This window comes from Periophthalmus magnuspinnatus, chromosome 14 (assembly GCF_009829125.3).
Source record: "Periophthalmus magnuspinnatus isolate fPerMag1 chromosome 14, fPerMag1.2.pri, whole genome shotgun sequence".
Lineage (NCBI taxonomy): Eukaryota > Metazoa > Chordata > Actinopteri > Gobiiformes > Gobiidae > Periophthalmus > Periophthalmus magnuspinnatus.
The window spans coordinates 25,169,475-25,189,337 of record NC_047139.1 but is presented as its reverse complement, the minus strand read 5'-3'; the positions used below and the strand labels follow the sequence as shown (position 1 = coordinate 25,189,337).

Sequence of the window (19,863 nt, the reverse complement as noted above, 5' to 3'; positions counted from 1 at the left end):
ATGTATTGTCATGGTGCATTTAGCCCCTGCATGTTGGGGTCTGACAGCTCCGCGTTGATGAAATGGGAAGCGATTGGAGCTGTCACAGGTACTGCACTGAAGCACTCAGTGATCCTGCCTTGTGCTTTCTGTCTTACATATTTACACTACATAGATCTGGAATTTTATATTTGTGACATGCGATATATCCATTTATGTGCCTAAAATAAATGTACGGTGTGTGGATTTAATATTTTAAAAAGTGTAAGATGTCTTGGGTAGTTCCTAGGCAAATGGCAAGTGTGTGTAGGAAAAAGGGTCAAAACTGTTAGAATAAAGTTAATCATTTAAACACACACAGGAAGTTGGCTATATTAATTCAAGCTAGAGACGCCTCAGAAGCTAGTACTCATACTTTAACAAGGTTTTCCCAGGCTTTTGATCCAATGGACTCGAAACATGACATATCTGGGCTCAAAGGTTGTTAAAATCAGGGTCCCAAGCCAAACGGGTGTTGTTGTGGCAAGCTCATAAGCAGACATTTTACAAGAATAATAAGAATCAGATTTATACAGACCTAATATAGCGTTTATGTATTGATCTGGACATGATTTCCTAATAAACCTCTGTATTTAAAAATGGCTTTTCATTGCCCGCTGCAAACTTATAACAGTAGCTGCAATGTGACAGCTGCAATTTTGAATCGCAGGTCAAGTCCGTGTTTATAGCCAGCCCTCCCTCCGAATTCTGTCCTTCTGCGGCCATAAGGGTTGAGAGGCCCCTTTATCACCGCTTGCAGTTTTAATACTACGTTTACAACTGCTTCTACTTTGATTACTGTAGCTGCTGGCTTTTCCTCAAGACTATTGCTACTTCTGCAGCCATGGTGGAGGCTCATGGCTCCACCTAGTCGCTGCTGTGCCATAGTATCAATGTTTATGTAAAAATAAATTGTCTAAAATAATCCCTGCGGGAAGTTCACCCCCAAAAAGATCAACCCCAAAGAGTCGTTCAAGGTCTACAGGACAGATGGATGGGGCTCTGTGTTTCTAAAATTTGGAGCTGAACCCCAGGATTCAGCATCAATCACAGTGCCCTTGTTGTGGGAGCCCAAAAAGTCCCCTCCTCTCCCATCAAGGATAATAAAGGCATATTTTAAATTGGATCCTAAACCGTCAAAACAAAAAACAGAATGTGATCTTTTCTCACTGTGTAGGTCGATCGTTCCCCAGTGTTTTGGCATGATTCATGTGAAAGGAGTTTAACAGTCTTTTTGGTAAATAACATTTCTTTTTTTGCTAGTTAGAATAATGGCTGTTCCAAGACTCTGAAAAGTGTAGATCCATTAATGTGGAAGGATTAACGCACTCAAACCAGAAGTATGAGACAGAATTCAGTCGTGCAACTAGAATACAGTATTTTCGTGCAACTAGAATACAGTGTTTGGACACCGCAAATAACACGTTTTACAACACTTTCACAACACACTTTTCCACATTTACAAAAGAAAACACACTGATGTCTTCACAACTGAGCTTAGATCTTTATTATATTCAAGAAATCTTAAACATGACCTTTATGAGCTGCTTATTATATTATATTATATTATGGTGTTCTTTCCTTATTAGTTTACTCAAGATTTTCATTTATTCATGCATTGTCCCACATTCGAGGCTCAAAAAATGTATGTTTTCACTCACCATCTATCTCCACCCACTTCTCTGTGCTTACTTGTGCTTAATTATTGAAACCATTCTGAACTCGGGGACATAAATGCAGGATTAAAAATGTCACATATCCATTTTTCAGCAATAAAAACACATCTACTGTATTTCTTCTTTTAGTAAGAACACCATCTTCTCATGTTGTACACACTCTTGTTTACTCCAAAGCTGATATTTGATGAACAACAAACTAACACTGATGGTACAATTAAAGTACTCAGTAGTTATTCATCCAGCATTTATGCCTATAGCTGCAGAGCTGAAGACGGACGATAATTGAGCCGGAGTGGTATTCACAGCTCATTGCGAGTCTCACACAGGTTACAGTCCCAGCAGGGAGAGGTGAAGCATGCACAAGAACCACGGCCGACGAGAATAATTGACAACGGGAGAGTACGATGGACTAGTAATTAAAACATTAATCAAATCTTTGACTAATCATTACAATGTCCAGAGAGCTCACAAGTTCAGAAGCTTCCATTTTAATGGATTCAGGCTCATAGTAAGAAGCACTAATCAGAACGCCCAGAAAAACAAGACTGTGTAACGATTACCGCACATGTCTGCAGAATAAATGAAGTTGGCTATGTCCTCGCGGAACACAATATTTTGACACTGACAAAAGCAATAAATCATGAGCAAAAGAGTCTGCTACTGTAGATGAAAAATTCAAGTGTCATGTTTTAGGCAAGATATTAAAGTCAGGAAGTATGCCGTGTAGCTGTCGCCTTTAAATAAAGATGTTATTACATTTGTTGATCGAGAATGCAATTAACAAATGTGCAGGAGCTACGAGCTGCATGCAACCGTTGACTGGTAGCAAATGGAAATGTGATGAAACTAAACTTTGATGCAATAACTAAATGTTAGAATTTAATGAGGCCATTAAAGGGGCTGTATCCCATGTTTTTTTAATGTAGTTGTTTTGCCGCAGTACAGATGTGTTGGATAAGCAAATCAGGATGAAAACAAGACCGCTATGTGCTGTCTGCATCTAATTATAGAATGCTTTATCCTCAGAGAATCAGAAAGTGCGTGGATAGCATGCTAGTTCAATTCAATTCAATTTTATTTTTCACAATGGTCAAAGTTTAGTAAGGCACATACATACACACACGTAGCAACATACACACACGTATTAACATACTCATCTACAATTCTGCGTTTACATGCTACATATGGAAGTGTATATCGTTCACCTATTCCCAGTTGACCCTGTGAAAAACATGGAACCCCCAAGAAGCTGTAAAGCTTATGGAATGGGGTCCATCACCCTGTGCGAAACACCCATGATGGCTTGGCAAGTTTTTCTTTTCGTTTTACTTTCCCCTACACATATATATAAGATATCTATATATCTACATATCTATCTATCTATCTATCTATCTATCTATCTATATATACATATATACATATATATATATATATATATATATATATATATATATATATATATATATATATATATATATATATATATATATATATATATATATATATATATATATATATATATATATATATATATATATATATATATATATATATATATATACACACACACATATATGCACACACATATATACACATATACACACACCAACATATACATATATACACCCATGTATTGTATGTGTGTGTGTGTGGGGGGGGGTGTATATATATATATATATATATATATATATATATATATATATATATATATATATATATATATATATATACACACACACACACACACACATGTATACACACAATATACATACACAACCTATACATCATAAATATGACCTATACAACATATACAATATCTATATATGACACATGCATAGCATACATATATACATGCACCTGCACACACATATAAATATATGTATAATACACACACATCTACATACGTTTACATACACACACCCGTTATGAGCAGAGAGAAGGCCCAATGCCAAAGAACTTGAGCCGCACTAAGTAAGTCAGGCACTGTAGCTTCCCAGTAGTTTACATTTTAGATTTCTTTTAAATAAATGTAATGAGGGAGACTGTTTAATGTCAATGCTTAATTCATTCCATATTTGTGGACCTCTATAGCAGACACGAAAGCTGGTACATTTTAATTTCCTAAATTTTCCTTTTAATATACATTTTTTCCTTGTGTTGTGCTGATGAGAGGATGATTGCAGTGGGATAAGGTCACACAATCGACTGTTTAGTTTGTGAACCACACTGTACATTGTACAAGCATTATGATATGTGTTATTTTCACATAGCTTTAGAAGGCCATATCTGTGGAAGAGTGGATTTGTTGGGGAGTTTGACAAGGACCAGGTGATCGCCCTCATGGCTTTTTTTTTTTTTGTAATATCTGGAGTTTAGCAGTGTAAGTGGGATAGGTGTTGCACCATATCACATTGCAATAATTCAGATGCGTCTCAAACAAGGATCTATACAGTGTCAGCAGTGCTTCTGATGGAAGTACATGTCTTATTTTAAACAGTAGGCCAACAATTTTGGATAACTTTTTAACCAGCTCATCAATGTGTTTTTTGAAATTTAAATATACACTCCTAAGAATTTAGTGGAATCAACTTGTTGGATAACTTGGCCGTCTATTTTTATGCATATGTCCCCATCACAGGATTTGTGTCTGTTTGGCAGGAAGGTTTTGTTAATATTTAAAGACAGTTTGTTGCATTTGAACCAGGTATTTTTTCCCTAACTGATCCAGGTTTTTATGTGATATAAACAGATTCGTGTCATCAGCAAATAGTACTTTTTGAATGTTGTTGGAACAAAAGACAAAATCATTTATATAAATAATAAATAAGAGTGGCCCCATAATGGATTTTTGTGGGACTCCTGTCTCAATGATTTTTTTGTGTCTGAATTTTGTTCCTCAACATGCACATATTGCTCTCTTCCACAGATATAACTTCTAAACCAGTGGAGTGCTTCTCCTCTGACACCATAGTGCATCAATTTACCAAGAAGAGTTTCATGATCTATAGTATCAAATGCCTTTGAAAGATCTAGAAACACCCCAATACCATACTCTCATTTTTCAAAAGCATTGTTAATTTTCTCAACAAGATCTAAAATAGCCATACACGTGGTACTTTTTTCCCTAAAGCCATATTGTGAAGGTACTAATATGTTATACTTATTCTACAAGTCTGGAGTATACTACTCATTCTAATACTTTAGAGAGAGTTGGCAGGATGGATATAGGTCTGTAATTTTGAGTGTCATTTTTATCCCCAGACTTGTATATGGGTATTATTTTTACCATCTTGGTTAATTTTGGCACAATGCCTTGTGCTAATGAAAGATTGATAGTGTAGGCAAGAGGCTCAGCAATTTCATTTACTATGGCTTTAATGATTATGCTACAGATGTTATCAGCACCAGTAGTATGAGAAGACTTTAGCTTGTTTATGATGTTGATCACTTCTACTTCACAGGTAGGTTTGAAAAAGAGTGAGTTTGAGTTGTTGTGAGCATTACCACATCACACCAATCTGGCCTCTGAAAGTAATGAAACTGTTAATTAGGATGTTATGAATTACTACAAAGCATTAAAAACAAACTAATTCTGTGTTTCATGTTTTGAAAAACCCGATACAGCGCACTTATTTCTAGATAAAAGATTACATTAATATTCTATCAGCTTGAGACAACACTCATTCTATTATCAGAGGGGCGGTGCAGGCTCATTTTTTCCCGTCTGGTCAAATTGAAGCCAGTCTACATCCTACCTTAAACTGCCATTGTATCAGCCACTCAGTCCATTTGATCTCATTACTGTCCAAGTGCATCTCTCTGCTGGTTTGTCCTCCCATAGTCACTCACAGTGTGCCAAGCCTCACACTGGCAGTGGAGACAGGCTCATTCTGTTTTATGGCCCCCTCTCCTCTTCATTCAAACCGTAAATGGGTTTACTTAGAGCCCCAAGTTTTGTCTCTTATTTTGTCGACTGTCAATCAAACAGAATGGAGTGATGCATTTCTAGTTGGTATTATCTGCATATTATCTGCTGTGTAGTCATGTTTTTATGTCGTTTAGACCTAGTTTGGACCTAGAATAGTCCTGTTTTAGACCTGATTAGTACAGATATGCCGTATAAGCAGCTCTTAAGGTAGAAATGAGTCCGCAGTGTGCTGTCTGCATCTAATAGAATATTTTATTCTCACATATTCAGGAAGTGCACAACTCGCTACTCATCACTAAGACAGAAAATCTCTGATCTGGCCTCTGAAAATATTGACGCTTGCTTATAAACTCAATAGCCCTGTTTTTGATTTGGTGGTACTCGGAAAGTCAAATATTTTCTTAATTGGTACTTGGTGTGAAAAGTTTGAGAACCACTACTCTAGTCTAAAAGAAAAAGGAAACAATTCATAATTAAAAGCATGAGGTGAACTTGTTTCTCTGTAAGAATGCGACACACACTTATTTTAAGATGTCTTCACTAGAACCAGCTGCTTCGGTCACATGATACTGGTATTCCTTTTCAGGTTGACAAGAGGTCTTGTAATACATCTTTTTAGTGACTGCAAGCATCTGTTAGTGACGTATTTTACCTCTCTGTGAACAGCAAACTATACATCCATTTGTGACCTTGTACAGTAGGTAAAATGAGTTAAGTCCTTATAAGACTTGCCGTGTATAGATAGTACCTTTCTGGGGCTTTAAGTACTGGAAAACTCCCTTGAAACACAACACATGTGCTGCTGTCTGTAACTTCATTCATCTGATCAGATAAACTTCTTTCAACTCTCTATTGGTCTGAAACCCCTTCCTTCACAATTACAATAATTATCTGAACTCACAACTGAAACAATAATTGGTCCTTTAATACACAACACTCCTTTGGTCCATCTATTGCTAACACACAAATTTAATACTTATTCTGTAAATGTAATCATTTTCATAATCATTCAGTATTTTTATAACTCATTCATTTTCATTCACAATAAGACCATTAACCCATTAACCAGTGTACCATAGTATAGGGCAGTATATACACTAACACAATATTTTTTTACATATAATAAATGCGTTATGGCCATTTCAACTTTTTGAATTGGTTTATATCAACCTTAAGGGAAATTCATGATATGTTGGATGAAGGTTAATGCCCCGTCAAGACATGGAACTAAGTCATTGTCCCTAAAAATTAAAACTTCAGTTCCTGAGGGAAAGATGCAGCAGGTTGTTCAATACACCACACTGACCTGGTGGAGTCAGGTGAGGACACTGTTAATGTCCACCACTAACCCCACTCCTTCTTCAGTGCCCCCAGTTATTAAAAAGCTAAGATCACCTAGCTGCTATAAGGACGTCTGAAGAACATCCAAGATCATGTGGCTGCAAGAGAGACACGTCTGAGGAACATTTAAAGTCCTCTAGAACCTATAGAAAGAAATTTGAAGAACATCGAGTGTCCTTTGGGACAAGTCAAAACATCATCCAAGGTCCTCTCAGAAAATGATTATACCCCATCTGCCTCTCATATATAAGCGAGAACAACATCTTTCTCATTTTAAGGTAACTGGACTGTATTACAATGAATTGTAAAATCTCTGGAACTGAAAACAATACTTTCTTTATGTTAAAATGTGAATTCACAATACAAGGTATTATCTCACTGGTCACAATTATGAACTCACTTTTTTGTGTATTTTTTTTGACAATTTTCATTAAAAAAATAATTGTGCCAAAGTACTGTAAATGGTACATGAATTTCATCATTTAATTTTTGGGAAAAAAACTGGGTATTGATGGGTTAAGATTTGCAACATGAAATTTGGCATAATACAAAAAAGTGTGTATTTTTAAGTAATATTTGTAACTTGCTCCAACTGGCTGTGGTTATAATGGAAATAAGCCAACTACTATGAGTTGTATACTGTATGTGGGCATTGACATCTATATAGTGACAAGTAATTGTGGTTATAGCTATAGTTATTTTATATTCATCTTAAACAGCAGTGATGGGTAAATGCTACACCCCATATCCTCCGTCAAGGAGAAATCAATCACAACCTTTGGATTCAGACCAGCTGGCTCTGCATCAGACTGTGCCTTTGGCCTTGTGCACAGTGGACTTTCCTTCACACTGGCCTTTCAATCTTTAAATTAATATTGACATTTTTAATAGAGATTCCTGTTAAAAGGAAACACATAGATGATGGCTACTAACAACTGGGCCAAGTGTTTATTTGTTAGTGGCATTTTACACTGATTAAAACGCAATTTGGCACTGCACTTTTTTTTATTCCTTTTTCTCTCTTTTATCTTTATTGCTTTGTCTAGGACTGACTTGCTTTTGGATACAGGAAGTTGTTGCTGTTGTAAAGCGATATTGACCTCAATCCTCCCGCTCACTTTTGCCTCTAAATGCTACTAAACTGCATGGTGTTTGTGGGAGCACTTTCAGTCAAGTGTGAATCCCATTCTTTTAAATGGAAAGTTTTTGCCACTAAAATATTATATAAATTATGTTGATTTGTGTAAAATGTTTAATATTCCTGCATCAACAAGTCAACAATGCACCGATTCTGAATCTTTAAAACCATTTTTGTATTCCATATAGAATTTATTTGCTGTCAGGATTGGCAGCCCTGTGCAAAATAATTGATTCTCTGCAGTGATATCACGTAGGGAGTGAACTGCATGTTTGTCTATGGCAGAATGTTCAACAGTTACCATGGAGAAACGATGCACACATTAGCAAATGCAGACAAAACTTGGCAGACTTTATTGTCAGAGTAAAAACAAAAGTAAAAAGTTTAAAAAGTCTAGCTTGAGTATCAGAGCTTCAGACAGAGCAGTGACTCATGCTAGCGCCGCCCCTCAGGGAATGTTGATGACATCAGCTGTAAAGTATCAATACAACCCAAATGAGGATGACAGAACCCACAGAAACTTTCGTAATAAGGTGAACATAAATAAAGTTTGACTGATTAATTAATAGCTTGACTGACTGAAGAGCAGAGGACAGTGTGACATACTAGTGAACTGATACTTTTAAATTATCTGAGACAAATGGAAACTTTTAGCCAAAGACAAATAGGACACGCTACAGTAAATCACCATATGGTCTGTGTCTAAACGCCCACACGAAGCTTCACACGTCATTCCCGTGACCTTGGTTCTGCTTTGTTGAAGTGGTAATGTAATCGAGATGAGCCCTGCTATTGGATAAGCTCTGTAGAAGATTCATTCACTTACGCTTATATAGTAGTGGTAAAACACCTTTAAACACATTAAATATTCATGTGGTGATGTATACAAGACATTAAGGCCGAATCCTTGCACTCTCTTGTATCTCTCTAATAAAACAGCTACTTGGAGAAGGCTGTGTTCACACTGTCTTAAAAAGTAGTGCTGGGTTGTGCTAAAAATGTTATTCCTTTGACAATATTTTCTTGATATACGGTAGTCTTAACGTTCTTCACTGCTTTTTAATGCAGCTCTGTTCTTAAAAACTTTATTCCCCCACCCATTGCTCAGCCTGTGTCGGACTTTGAGTGACAGGTGCATTCAACCAACCACAATGAAACGAGAACTTTCAAAAACAGCAGATGGCTTTGGTTACCTCTTAAAGGGAATATAAATATTTTTGTGATAAATGTGTCAAAATCATGATCTTGCTCTAAGAAAATCATGATTTTAACATTTTTGCTAAATTGCCCAGCTCTGCTATTTTATTTTTTGTATTTTGTATTTATTTTTTTATTACTTTACCTTTGATATTTCTGGTAATGACTAGAATAAGTCTATTTTGGAAACAGTACAAAATATGTATTGATTTAAGCAGGGTGGGGGGAGATTAATGACACAGTAGAAAAACTCCTTAAGGTGGGCATACACACATAAAGCACAAACAGGGAAGCTTGTTGTCACTGCGTTGTGCTGTATCTGTCGCTGCCGCTCTCTCCGGGCTTTATTAAAAGGACAGATGCAGTGTAATTGTTTTGTAGTAATGTGCGTTTGCAGGCTATCAGCAGGTCAGTGGCATCAATCACCGGACTCCCCCCTAGTGCTAGTTTGGGACCGGTGCGCTTGATGTGTTGAGCGAATGTTGTAGACCCGCTAGGCTTCCTGTTGTTACCGCCGCTGAGAAATGGCTTCATCTATTTTTTGTGCGTTCCATCGGGGGGAAACACAAAGGTAAAGTACAGTACAGGAGCCCACTCGCTCACGGTTGGAGCGCACATCTGGCGTGCTTTCATTGATTACCAATAATGTGGGCTGCTAGAGGCTGCTGCTAGAGTTCCATATCAAGGGAAAGCCACAATATGCAGAGGATAACCAGGGGCTGTTGCTACGAAACAAGGAATGTAACTGGATCCTCAGCCTTGGTTCTGGTCTTTGCGAAACAGCTAAGATAAATTAGAACCCAAGTCAAGGTGCACTAAATGTCAAATTATTCATGGATTTCAAATTGTAGGCTAAGGCAAGGCAAGTTTATTTGTACAGCACAATTCGTACACAATGAAAATTCAAAGTGCTTTACATAATAAGAAAGACATCAAAATCACAACACAACAAATACAAAAGAAATACTGACAAATAATCACCATAAAATTTACATTAAAAGAGAAGAGTGCAGAATAAAACTTTCAGTCATATGTACAGCTGAACAAAAGCGTTTTGAGCCTGGATTTGAATATTGTCAAAGTAGAGGCCTGTCTCACATCTTCAGGAAGACTGTTCCAGGTTTTAGCTGCAGAAAACTGAAACAATGATTCTCTGTTTAGTCCTGACTCTGGGCACCAAGTCCTCAGAGTGTGAGATGGTTCATATGGCACTAATATGTTGGAGATGGCTAAAAGATTCACAAATGTTACACCTCATCTTTTCTATCAGTGACCCTAGTCATATTTCAACAAAAAATTGAAAATTGTTATCCTTTTTTTTTATATATCCGCAGTTGGCATTTAATAGTATGGGACTGTATGATGTTGTAATGTCATCTGAGACCCAGCATTTGATAATACTGTGAATGCTAATGTGAAGATATCCTCCAGTAATCCTTAAGGTAGCCCTGGCCAGGCCTAGCTCAAGGAAACGGGTTTGCTCCTGACAGGTTGGCCCAGCGACATTCAAGGAGGGGTCAAATGCAGAAGACAAATTTCCTTGTGGGGACAATCAAGTGTCAAACTATATCTTTAACCTTAGCTTTTAAGTGCTAAATAAAGTCATCTGCTTCTTCTGACAGTTCATACTTCATTGTGGTGCTTCCAGAGCCTTAGAGAGAGCGACCAACAGGAGAAGTGAGTGGAGAGGGGTCAGTGTTTCTACATGGAGATGCATTAAAAGAAATAATGAATCATGAGTTGACATTATCATCAAAATAGCAGATTGTCACATCGATTTGATCACAGTTTGATATTTATCACTGTATCACCCAGCACGATGATGATGACCCAGCCCGGCACTGGTTTATACTGAGACTATGATGGCACGAATGATCCATATTGAATAGTAACAATCAGGCTGTTTACCAATAAGTAACCCACAGTACTTTGATAGCTTCCTACACAGAATAATAGTATAGTATAGAAGAGGACTGATTTGTTGACAATGGTAACAAGCATAAAATATCATTTGATTTACTAATTTTTGTTTGTTCAGCTTGTTTTTGAGTACTGCGGCAAAAACAGACTTTAGGGGCATCATAGTCTCCTATTGGGAAACAGTGTCATATCTAAATAAAGATGGCTGATCACTAGAGTGTAAATGTCATTGACTCTCTCCGCCGTGCTCCTCTGTGTCCCTCAGGAGTACACCATCGACGTGTTCTTTCGGCAGAGCTGGAGAGACGAGAGGCTTAAGTTTGATGGGCCGATGCAGATCCTGCCTCTGAACAACCTGCTGGCCAGTAAGATCTGGACCCCCGACACCTTCTTCCACAACGGCAAGAAGTCTGTGGCCCACAACATGACAACACCGAACAAACTGCTCCGCCTAGTGGACAACGGCACGCTGCTCTACACCATGAGGTTAGAAATATTATTTGATACAAGTAAAGAAATGAAAGAAAATATTTATTCAAAGTGAAGTTGTTCACGCAGGCAGAAGTGAAAAAGATCAAACAGGGTAAAGCTAGGTCTGGATGTGTGATATTTTTGAGGGTCTATATTTAAAATGCGTATCTTTTTTTTTCATTTGTCGAGAGCTTATTTCTATTATTTTAGTAATACAGTTTAATCTGTATAGAGTAAACTTCTATGACTCTTTATCAACACTGACTAATTATTAGTCTTTCAATGTGCTGTTTAGTCATTGCAGATCATATTTATTAACAAAACTACACTTTTAGAAAAGGTTTTGGGCTTATCCTGCTTTAGGTTTATTGTATAGTTAAAGCTCCCATCTGTAATCAGACTGGCCATCTGTTATATTCTTACATAGCACTAGATGATATCGATGTTACTTTTGTCTGATAGTGTGCCAGCTTTGGCCTGACAAAAGAAGACCAGAGAGAACAGAATCTTATCATTTATTGTAGAATTTTCAGAAGCAATATATATCGCACCTCAAAAGTTGTTATGGTGACAGTAAAGTGCTTATCATTTAAGCCCTAACTTTGTAAAGCAGATTGAAATAGTCAAGAACTGTGAAAATGTTGACCTAAATGCATCAAACCAAGCAATCTTTATAGCTGAAAAGAAAACTGAAAATCTTTTTGCGCTGTTTTATGTCTGTGGCTTAAAGTTGCCCTGAGACAGAGTATAAAAATCATTCTTACCATGCTCTGCCACGAGGTCATATTGATTTCCAAAGGGCTTACATGAAATGGTAAAAGAATTCCATTTTGTGGTCCCACATGAGTAGAGTCAGTGCAGCAGCAATTCTGCCAAGGCTCGAGGAGAATCACGCTCACACACTAATGACTCTAGTACAAGGACCATCATGTTTGTATTTTACCAAACCAATGCTTCTGGTCATATATTTTTAATGAAAACAAAAACACATCGAAGTGTCTGACAACTCTCAAGTATAAAGGTGCACTATGCAACCTTTTTGTAGAATGTTTGGTACCTCTTCGTCTCCATGGAGATGTCATTGCTTTGCCTGGCATGTTCCACAGCCATTAAGCATCAAGACAAAGTTACAGGTCAGATCTGTGGAGAGGCAACCTTGCTCAAATTAAAAACACATGTTGTTCAGTGCAAACACCTGTTATGGAATAAAGGAAAGATGAATACTTTTACTGCCATACTGTGCAGCATGTCCATCGAGACAAGCAATCTCTTTTTTCCCCCTGGGCTCTGTGTAGAGTGCTTCTCTATGATTGAAAAGTACGGGTATTTAATCAGCTCATACAGAGTCTGAACTGACAACTAAAGTCCTGTATTTTGAATTCTGCTTTAATGAAATGTAGGGAGCTGTTGGATGTGACAAAGCTGCAGCACTTTTCTCCCTGTTAGACAAACTACTCTCACATGAGCCACTCTCCACCTTTTCTCACATTAAAATTAAAGCAATGAGAAAGAGACCAGCCAGATCCTCAGGTGGAGCATAATGGTGGAAGTATTTCTTCTTAATTAGGACAATCACAGCTCTCAGGATGACATGGAGGGTGATAGTTCAGAGCCATAGTGAAGAGATATTAAACCATTAAAAAGGTTCTATTCAAATGCCATGTAATCATTTGTCAGTAAAACATTTGTAAGATCTTGGCTAAAATGAAAAATTAGTGTGCATTAACAGACTATTTATTTATGGGGTTTAAGACTTTTCACATTTTGGACGCCATTGTGAAGACTTAAGAAAGAATAACCTGTTCATTCATTTTATATTGGAATTCAGTTGAAATATCGAGAGAGAATTTCGCCAATTTAATACTTTATGAATTTACAATTTTTCTTCAAGTAATTCATTAGTGTGGAGACTGAAGCATTTAATAATATTCAAGCTGCGCCAGAGTGAGAAATGGTGAAAAATGCTCAAGAATGCATGCTAATTATTACCACCTCCTCATTTGTGTTAAAGTACTTGGTCTTTTAGGCCTTGCCAGTTATGAGAGTCAAATAAATATTCTATCCAACCTGTTTTACACAATATATAGTTTTAAACTTATGAGTCATGGATTGGTCTAGGATTTGGTGCTTATTTTGAACTATAAACCTAATGTTGACTAGTATCGCAAGAGGGGTTTGAAGGATTTTCCTCCTCATGATTGACAGAGGAAAGGTGTCACTCTACTTTACATTCATTCAATCATTTCAGACAGAGACATTGGACTGTATCTAGACACAACAGTCAATATTCCGAGGCTCGTGAAGCAGTAGGCAGCCGCAGTGCAGCACCAGGGGACCGGCTCACTTCCTAAATGTGCCACCAATTAGTCCAAATCTATAACCTCCACTGTTACAACACAGTCAGGCCTGGTACACAACAGCACACGCACTTTTTCTTATTGATCATGACTTTGTTCAATGAATAAACATGAAGCTGACGATGCCCAACCAAGATTACTGAGTTAAACCCACACACAGCTTTTTTTAGAGCTGCAAGATTAATGCAACTTAACTGAAATCACAATTTGAATGGACGTAATTAGCAAATCGCAAATACTGCAATTTTTGAAGTTCTGTGATTCAAAAATAGTTTCAACTTCACATTTTTGAGATCTATATGCAAAAAAACTCAAAATATTCAGTTTATGTAAATAGAGACTAAACATTTAAACTAAGATTAAGGTAAATTTGTATTGATCATATAGGGTAGGGGTGTCAAACTCATTTTCACTCAGGGCCATAATAAACAAAATGGTTGCTCTCAAAGGGCCTGATGTAACTATAAGTAAAATAAATGCAACTACTTTTTAATCTTGTTAAGTAACTGTTTCTATATTTATTACTTATTTAAATTACAAATATTACATGTGGATTTGCATAGATATGAAAACATGGCTGTGTAACTGTGTATCCCCTGATAAAATGATATTTTAAGATAGTCAGACCTTTTAATTTATCTTGTCGTGGGCCACATAAAATGATGTGGTGAGCCACAATTGGCCCACAGGTCTTGAGTTTGACACATGTGGTATAGAGAATTGTGTCCTCTGCATTTGACCCATTCTTCAGAGTCTCTGGGTAAAACCTCTGAGAAACATCTTCACATTTTGGTTCAAAGTAATTTTACATTTAAGTTGTCAGGCAAAAATTTTACCAAAGCCAGCTTCTGATTGGTCAGTTCCTCGTCTTCTATATTCTCATTGGCTTTTGTCCTCAGGCGTTCGTCAGGTAAAACTAGGCAGCGGCCAGTCGCAATTAGATGTTGATGTTTTTCCTCAAATGGTTCAGCCCCAGTAGAGAACCACTCTTTGCACAATATATGTCCTTTTCACCTTATTCTTGAAGTAGCAGCAGGCGCCACTATCATCATTCAGGTTTATTATTGTACATGGAGCTGCCAATCTTGACATCAAATAATTTCTATATGGACCACAGAGCCATTTTAAAGGCTCCCAGAGAACTGATGTGTTGTTGACTTGTTGGTGCACACGAACATGGAACGTTACCACAAACAACAAAACTTTTCTCCGCTGAAATGAATGAAAGTGCAGTTTACTAGCATTTATGACAGAATAAGGTCAATATGAGCAGCATGTTTTCTTTTCACTTATCATGGTTTCTCAACACTGTCTATGTTTACATGCACATCAAAAATCTGATCATTATCCGATTTCTGGAGCCAATTAGTGTAGAGTAATCTGATTTCTTTCTGATTATTCACACATTTTTGCACACTTTTGAAAATAAAATTGTGCAAAGGGTAACCAATGTAACCTGAGTTATTTTAAAATTCACTGTACTTCTAAATCCAACAGTAACTCTTTAAAATCCATAAATTAACTGCCACAGCTTATCAGATTTCTCATGGGCATGCAAACACACACCAAACTCTGCTCTAATTGCTGGATGATCTGCTCTCTTTGTTCTTCAGACTGACCATTCACGCCGAGTGCCCGATGCACCTGGAGGATTTCCCCATGGATGCACACGCCTGTCCTCTGAAGTTTGGGAGTTGTAAGTAAAACTAGTGAGACCAAACACAACACAAACACTGTTCTTCTTAATAAGCCCTGGCACCTGCTATATTCAGGAGCTGCTGTTTAGCATTTAAAATAGCAAACAGGATTACAGATATGTGCCACTGATAATAGGATGGATTAAGTCTATATAAAATAACAAATTAAAGCTGTTCACGCAAATAGACTAAAGGCGCTGTACCGCTGTGTCTAAAAATGAGAAAAACAGAGTTAGTTCATTTGTTTACAGCTATTTCCCACTTGCCTAACAGATTCAGAGCATTCTAATTATTCACCATGATGAGTTTATAAGTGCTTTTCACAACTTTCAGAGGTCAGAGCAGAGTTCGCTGTCAGAGTAGACTAATGCTTACAACAACTAGCATGCTAACAGCGCACCATCATGACTTCCTGGTTTGCGCACAATACATTTGCTTTATATTTATGTAGACTGCACACTATGGATTTATTTTGAAAGTATTGTAGTTTTAAAGTGAGTACTTACTTACTTACTTACTTTACTTTTACTTCACTACATTTGATAGCAGGTGTCTGTACTTTCTACTTCACTACATTTTTGAACAGGACTGAAAAGTAAAAAGCACTTTTCTTATGATTTGAGCGGTTATTTTTATATGTTCATGGAAACATCGTGACTAAAGTTTTCAAGTTCAAGTTTTGGTTTTAAGCAAAACAAAGTAAATACACAAAATTCATAAGAAAAATTAAGAAATTGATTTGTATCGCTGCTGTTGACGAAAATATATATCATTTTTATCACTACATTTAACACTTAAACTACATAATTAATTAAACAGAAATTAATAAAATTGTATCTTTTTTTGTTGTTGCTTTTTGTCAGATGCCTACACAAACAACGAGGTGATTTACTTGTGGACTCAGGGGGACGAGAGGTCTGTGGCCGTGGCAGAGGACGGCTCCAGACTCAACCAGTATGATTTACTGGGACATGTCATTGGCAAAGAGACCATCAGCTCTAGCACAGGTACCACTACTCATGTCACTAAATCATTATATTATTGATTTAAATTACAACTCTTGCCTAATTTTTTAGCTTTTACATTTGTTGAAAGTGTATAATTTTACTTCCTGGTTGGACATGGGCAGCAGATGTGATTTATGTAGTGCTAATTTCATAACTAGCAACCGTGACGTTAACAAGAGCCAAAACTTGTCTAAATCACACAATAGCCATGATTAAACAAATAAAAATAAATGACAACACTTTTATTTTGTTAAGTCAATGTTTAATCTGCCAGAAAAATGCCTTCGTTGGACTTAAATTGCCTCTATCCACCCACACCAAATAATAATTAAAACCTGTCACCATGATTTTACTCCTTCCAAAAAAAACAACTCCCTTTGCAACCTTCTGTCTGAAGTGTGCATCATTTGGACTCACACTTGATTTTAATGCTACAGTTGAGATCAGGATTTAAACCAAAACTCCAGATTCCTGTATGGCGATATTAAACTGCAGTACAATCTCATATTTATATTGAATTGTATAAAAGTGACCTTGTTCTATGGCTTATTAGTTATTTATATTTGATCGTAAAGACCCCTACTGAGAGGTAACACCAGAAAGCTTTTATCTGTCAATCTTAATCAAATCAAAGTGCTGATATTCCCCCACTGGGACCTGTGTGCGCCCTACTGTAGTTGTTTGAAAAAGCTCCATAGACATTCAATAAATGAAAGCTGCAAGAATATATTTTAGGGATGAATATTTATAAGTGCTATTTTTCATTTTGTTAACTTTTTTTGTACTATATAATCATCGAAAGCAGTGTTTTCCAGCTGAGTAGTATTTGAAATTATTTTCTTTGTAGTCAGTTTTAAATCTTTGGGGATGTTTTTGGTTGATTTTGGGCATCAGTATTATTATAAAGTGTTTAATAACTTTTTTATTGTTATTTGGCTCAGGGCCGGTGCAGTCTAAAAGCAGACTAAGCAGCTGCTTAGGGCCCAAGGTCACCAGAGGGCCCCCAAGAGCCTATACATTTATACTGAAAATAATATAATGTATTAACTTTTATTGTGCACAGCGCTTGTGAGTTTATTACAGAATTAGAGAATTACATTTATTTTATATCTATAGAAGCAAAATATCTGCTGCTGCTGCTACATTTGTTTTTGAGTCGGGCAGAGGTGAGGGCAGCTATGTGTTTACACCGGAGCAAGGACCCAACATAATGTAAATGTAAGCCCACTGTCGCCAACTGGAACACATTAAAATCCTCCAGAAACAAAGAAAAAATGTCTAGAATTAAAAAAAAACAAACTTGATCCCTCTTATGTTTGTGTACTGTTCTTGTGACTGTGGTAGTTGCAACATTCTGGATGTTTTCAGTCTGATGTTGGTCATATAAACACAAACACAATTGGTCAAGGTGAGCAAAGTCATAATGTTGTTAAATGTGAAGGAGGCACCCGCTGTCGGGGGCCCCAGAGACAAATTCAGCTTAGGGTCCCCTGAAAGCTAGGGCCGGCCCTGATTTGGCTTATACCTGAGTTAGGGGCTGCTGGGAGTGTGAGACAAAGCTTGAGGGAAGCACTGATCTAAAAGATTACTCGACACTGAGTCTTGTGATAATAAAGACACAGATAGAGACACAGATATAATTCTCAATCCAAAATAATAGCTTTCTTGACATGTGCTCTTAGTTACACTGGTTCTGCAGTAGTAGAAAGATTTGAATGTGTCAAATGGACAAAAAGTTGCAGGAGTGAAGATGTTTTGCTGAAGGGAGGAGCTAACTACACTGAAACTAGATAGCTATAAGGCAGTGTCCAGCAGTAATCTGACACAGAAGTGAAGAAGCGGCTTGGATGAGCAGCAAAACATCTCCACTCCTACAACTTTTTGTCCAGTTGACAGATTTAACTTCAGCTTTTACTATAAATCAGACCTGGACGACTGAGGGATTACACAGACATCTATACTGGTTCTTATAAAGTGTTTCAATCGGCACTTGTTCAAATGCATGTCTAGTTAAGGCATGTTTCATTTTACTTGTAGAGCACAAGACACAAAGTAACTCAAAGTGCTTTACCGAATAAGAAAATCACAATACTAACCAATAAGAATATAAATCATAACAAAAATTTGCTTAAAAAGAGAAAAGTTCAGATAAAATCTTTTCTGTCATTTATACGACTGAACAGAAGGAAGTAAAAGAGCAGAAAGTGACAAGAACAGCTGTTGAAGTAATTGCACGCACAAATCTCCATTTTGTTTTGATCTTTATTGTTGTGGTGCTTTGTGGAGCAGACCTTATGTCAGAGCTTCAAAAGAACAAGACCAACTAAAGTCTCTGCACCAGTACAACCTTCAAACAAGGGCCCAGATGTAACCTTTCATATAAGTCATCCAGGTTAGGCCGTATAGATGTAGTAAATGCAATATCTAAGAAGAATGTTTTGGAGTATTTTGGGCATCAATATAATTAAAAGAAGAATGATTATTAACAATATATTTATGACTACTCAACCTCTGAGCTAAAGGATTACTAGACAGTTTGTGTTGTTACAATACAAAAATTCCATTGGATTTTGATACTGATCTCAATTCTCATTCATTATCAAATAGAATAGCCTACAGTTCTCAACATAAAATAATAGCAGCTTTTTTAGAATCCGCAAGTGTTTTTATACTAGTTCTGAAATAGTTTTTGTTTTGTGTTTTCTATATTCAAACAAAAATGTAGTTTCAGTGCTAAATTTAATTTTAACTGTTTTGTTTGGTTTTTTTTCAGACCCAGGTTTAGTTATTTTCATACCTGACAGTTTCGACTGCTCTCTAGCGGTCTTCCTCAGAGTGGGCATGATATGTCGTCTGGTCACCTGATTTAAAAGTTACGATTTTGGCACTGTCGTCCTGCCTCATGTCAGAGGAGGCAGGACGACAGCTCCATCTACAGTCTGACTTCTTCAGGAAAGTCTCCCATGTGTGTGAGAGTAAAAAGGCCCCCCTAAAGTCCCATGGGCATTTTTCCATATTTCGATTGCATCCTTACTGCCGGCAAGGCAGAAAGTCAGACCTGTATCCGATGCGTGCTGGACTCCGCCAGGGCTGCCCTTTGTCACCAGTTC

At 37.0% G+C, this 19,863-nt stretch overlaps 1 protein-coding gene across 1 annotated transcript in view; it reads left to right on the top strand.

The window, feature by feature from the left end:
• Window positions 1-19,863, top strand: part of gabra3 (gamma-aminobutyric acid type A receptor subunit alpha3) — a 92,965-nt gene that overhangs the window by 57,697 nt on the left and 15,405 nt on the right. The window contains exons 5-7 of the mRNA XM_033978833.2: window positions 11,487-11,707; window positions 15,663-15,745; window positions 16,610-16,753. Coding sequence (XP_033834724.1) covers window positions 11,487-11,707; window positions 15,663-15,745; window positions 16,610-16,753 — 448 coding nt within the window. The remainder of the gene's footprint in view (window positions 1-11,486; window positions 11,708-15,662; window positions 15,746-16,609; window positions 16,754-19,863) is intronic.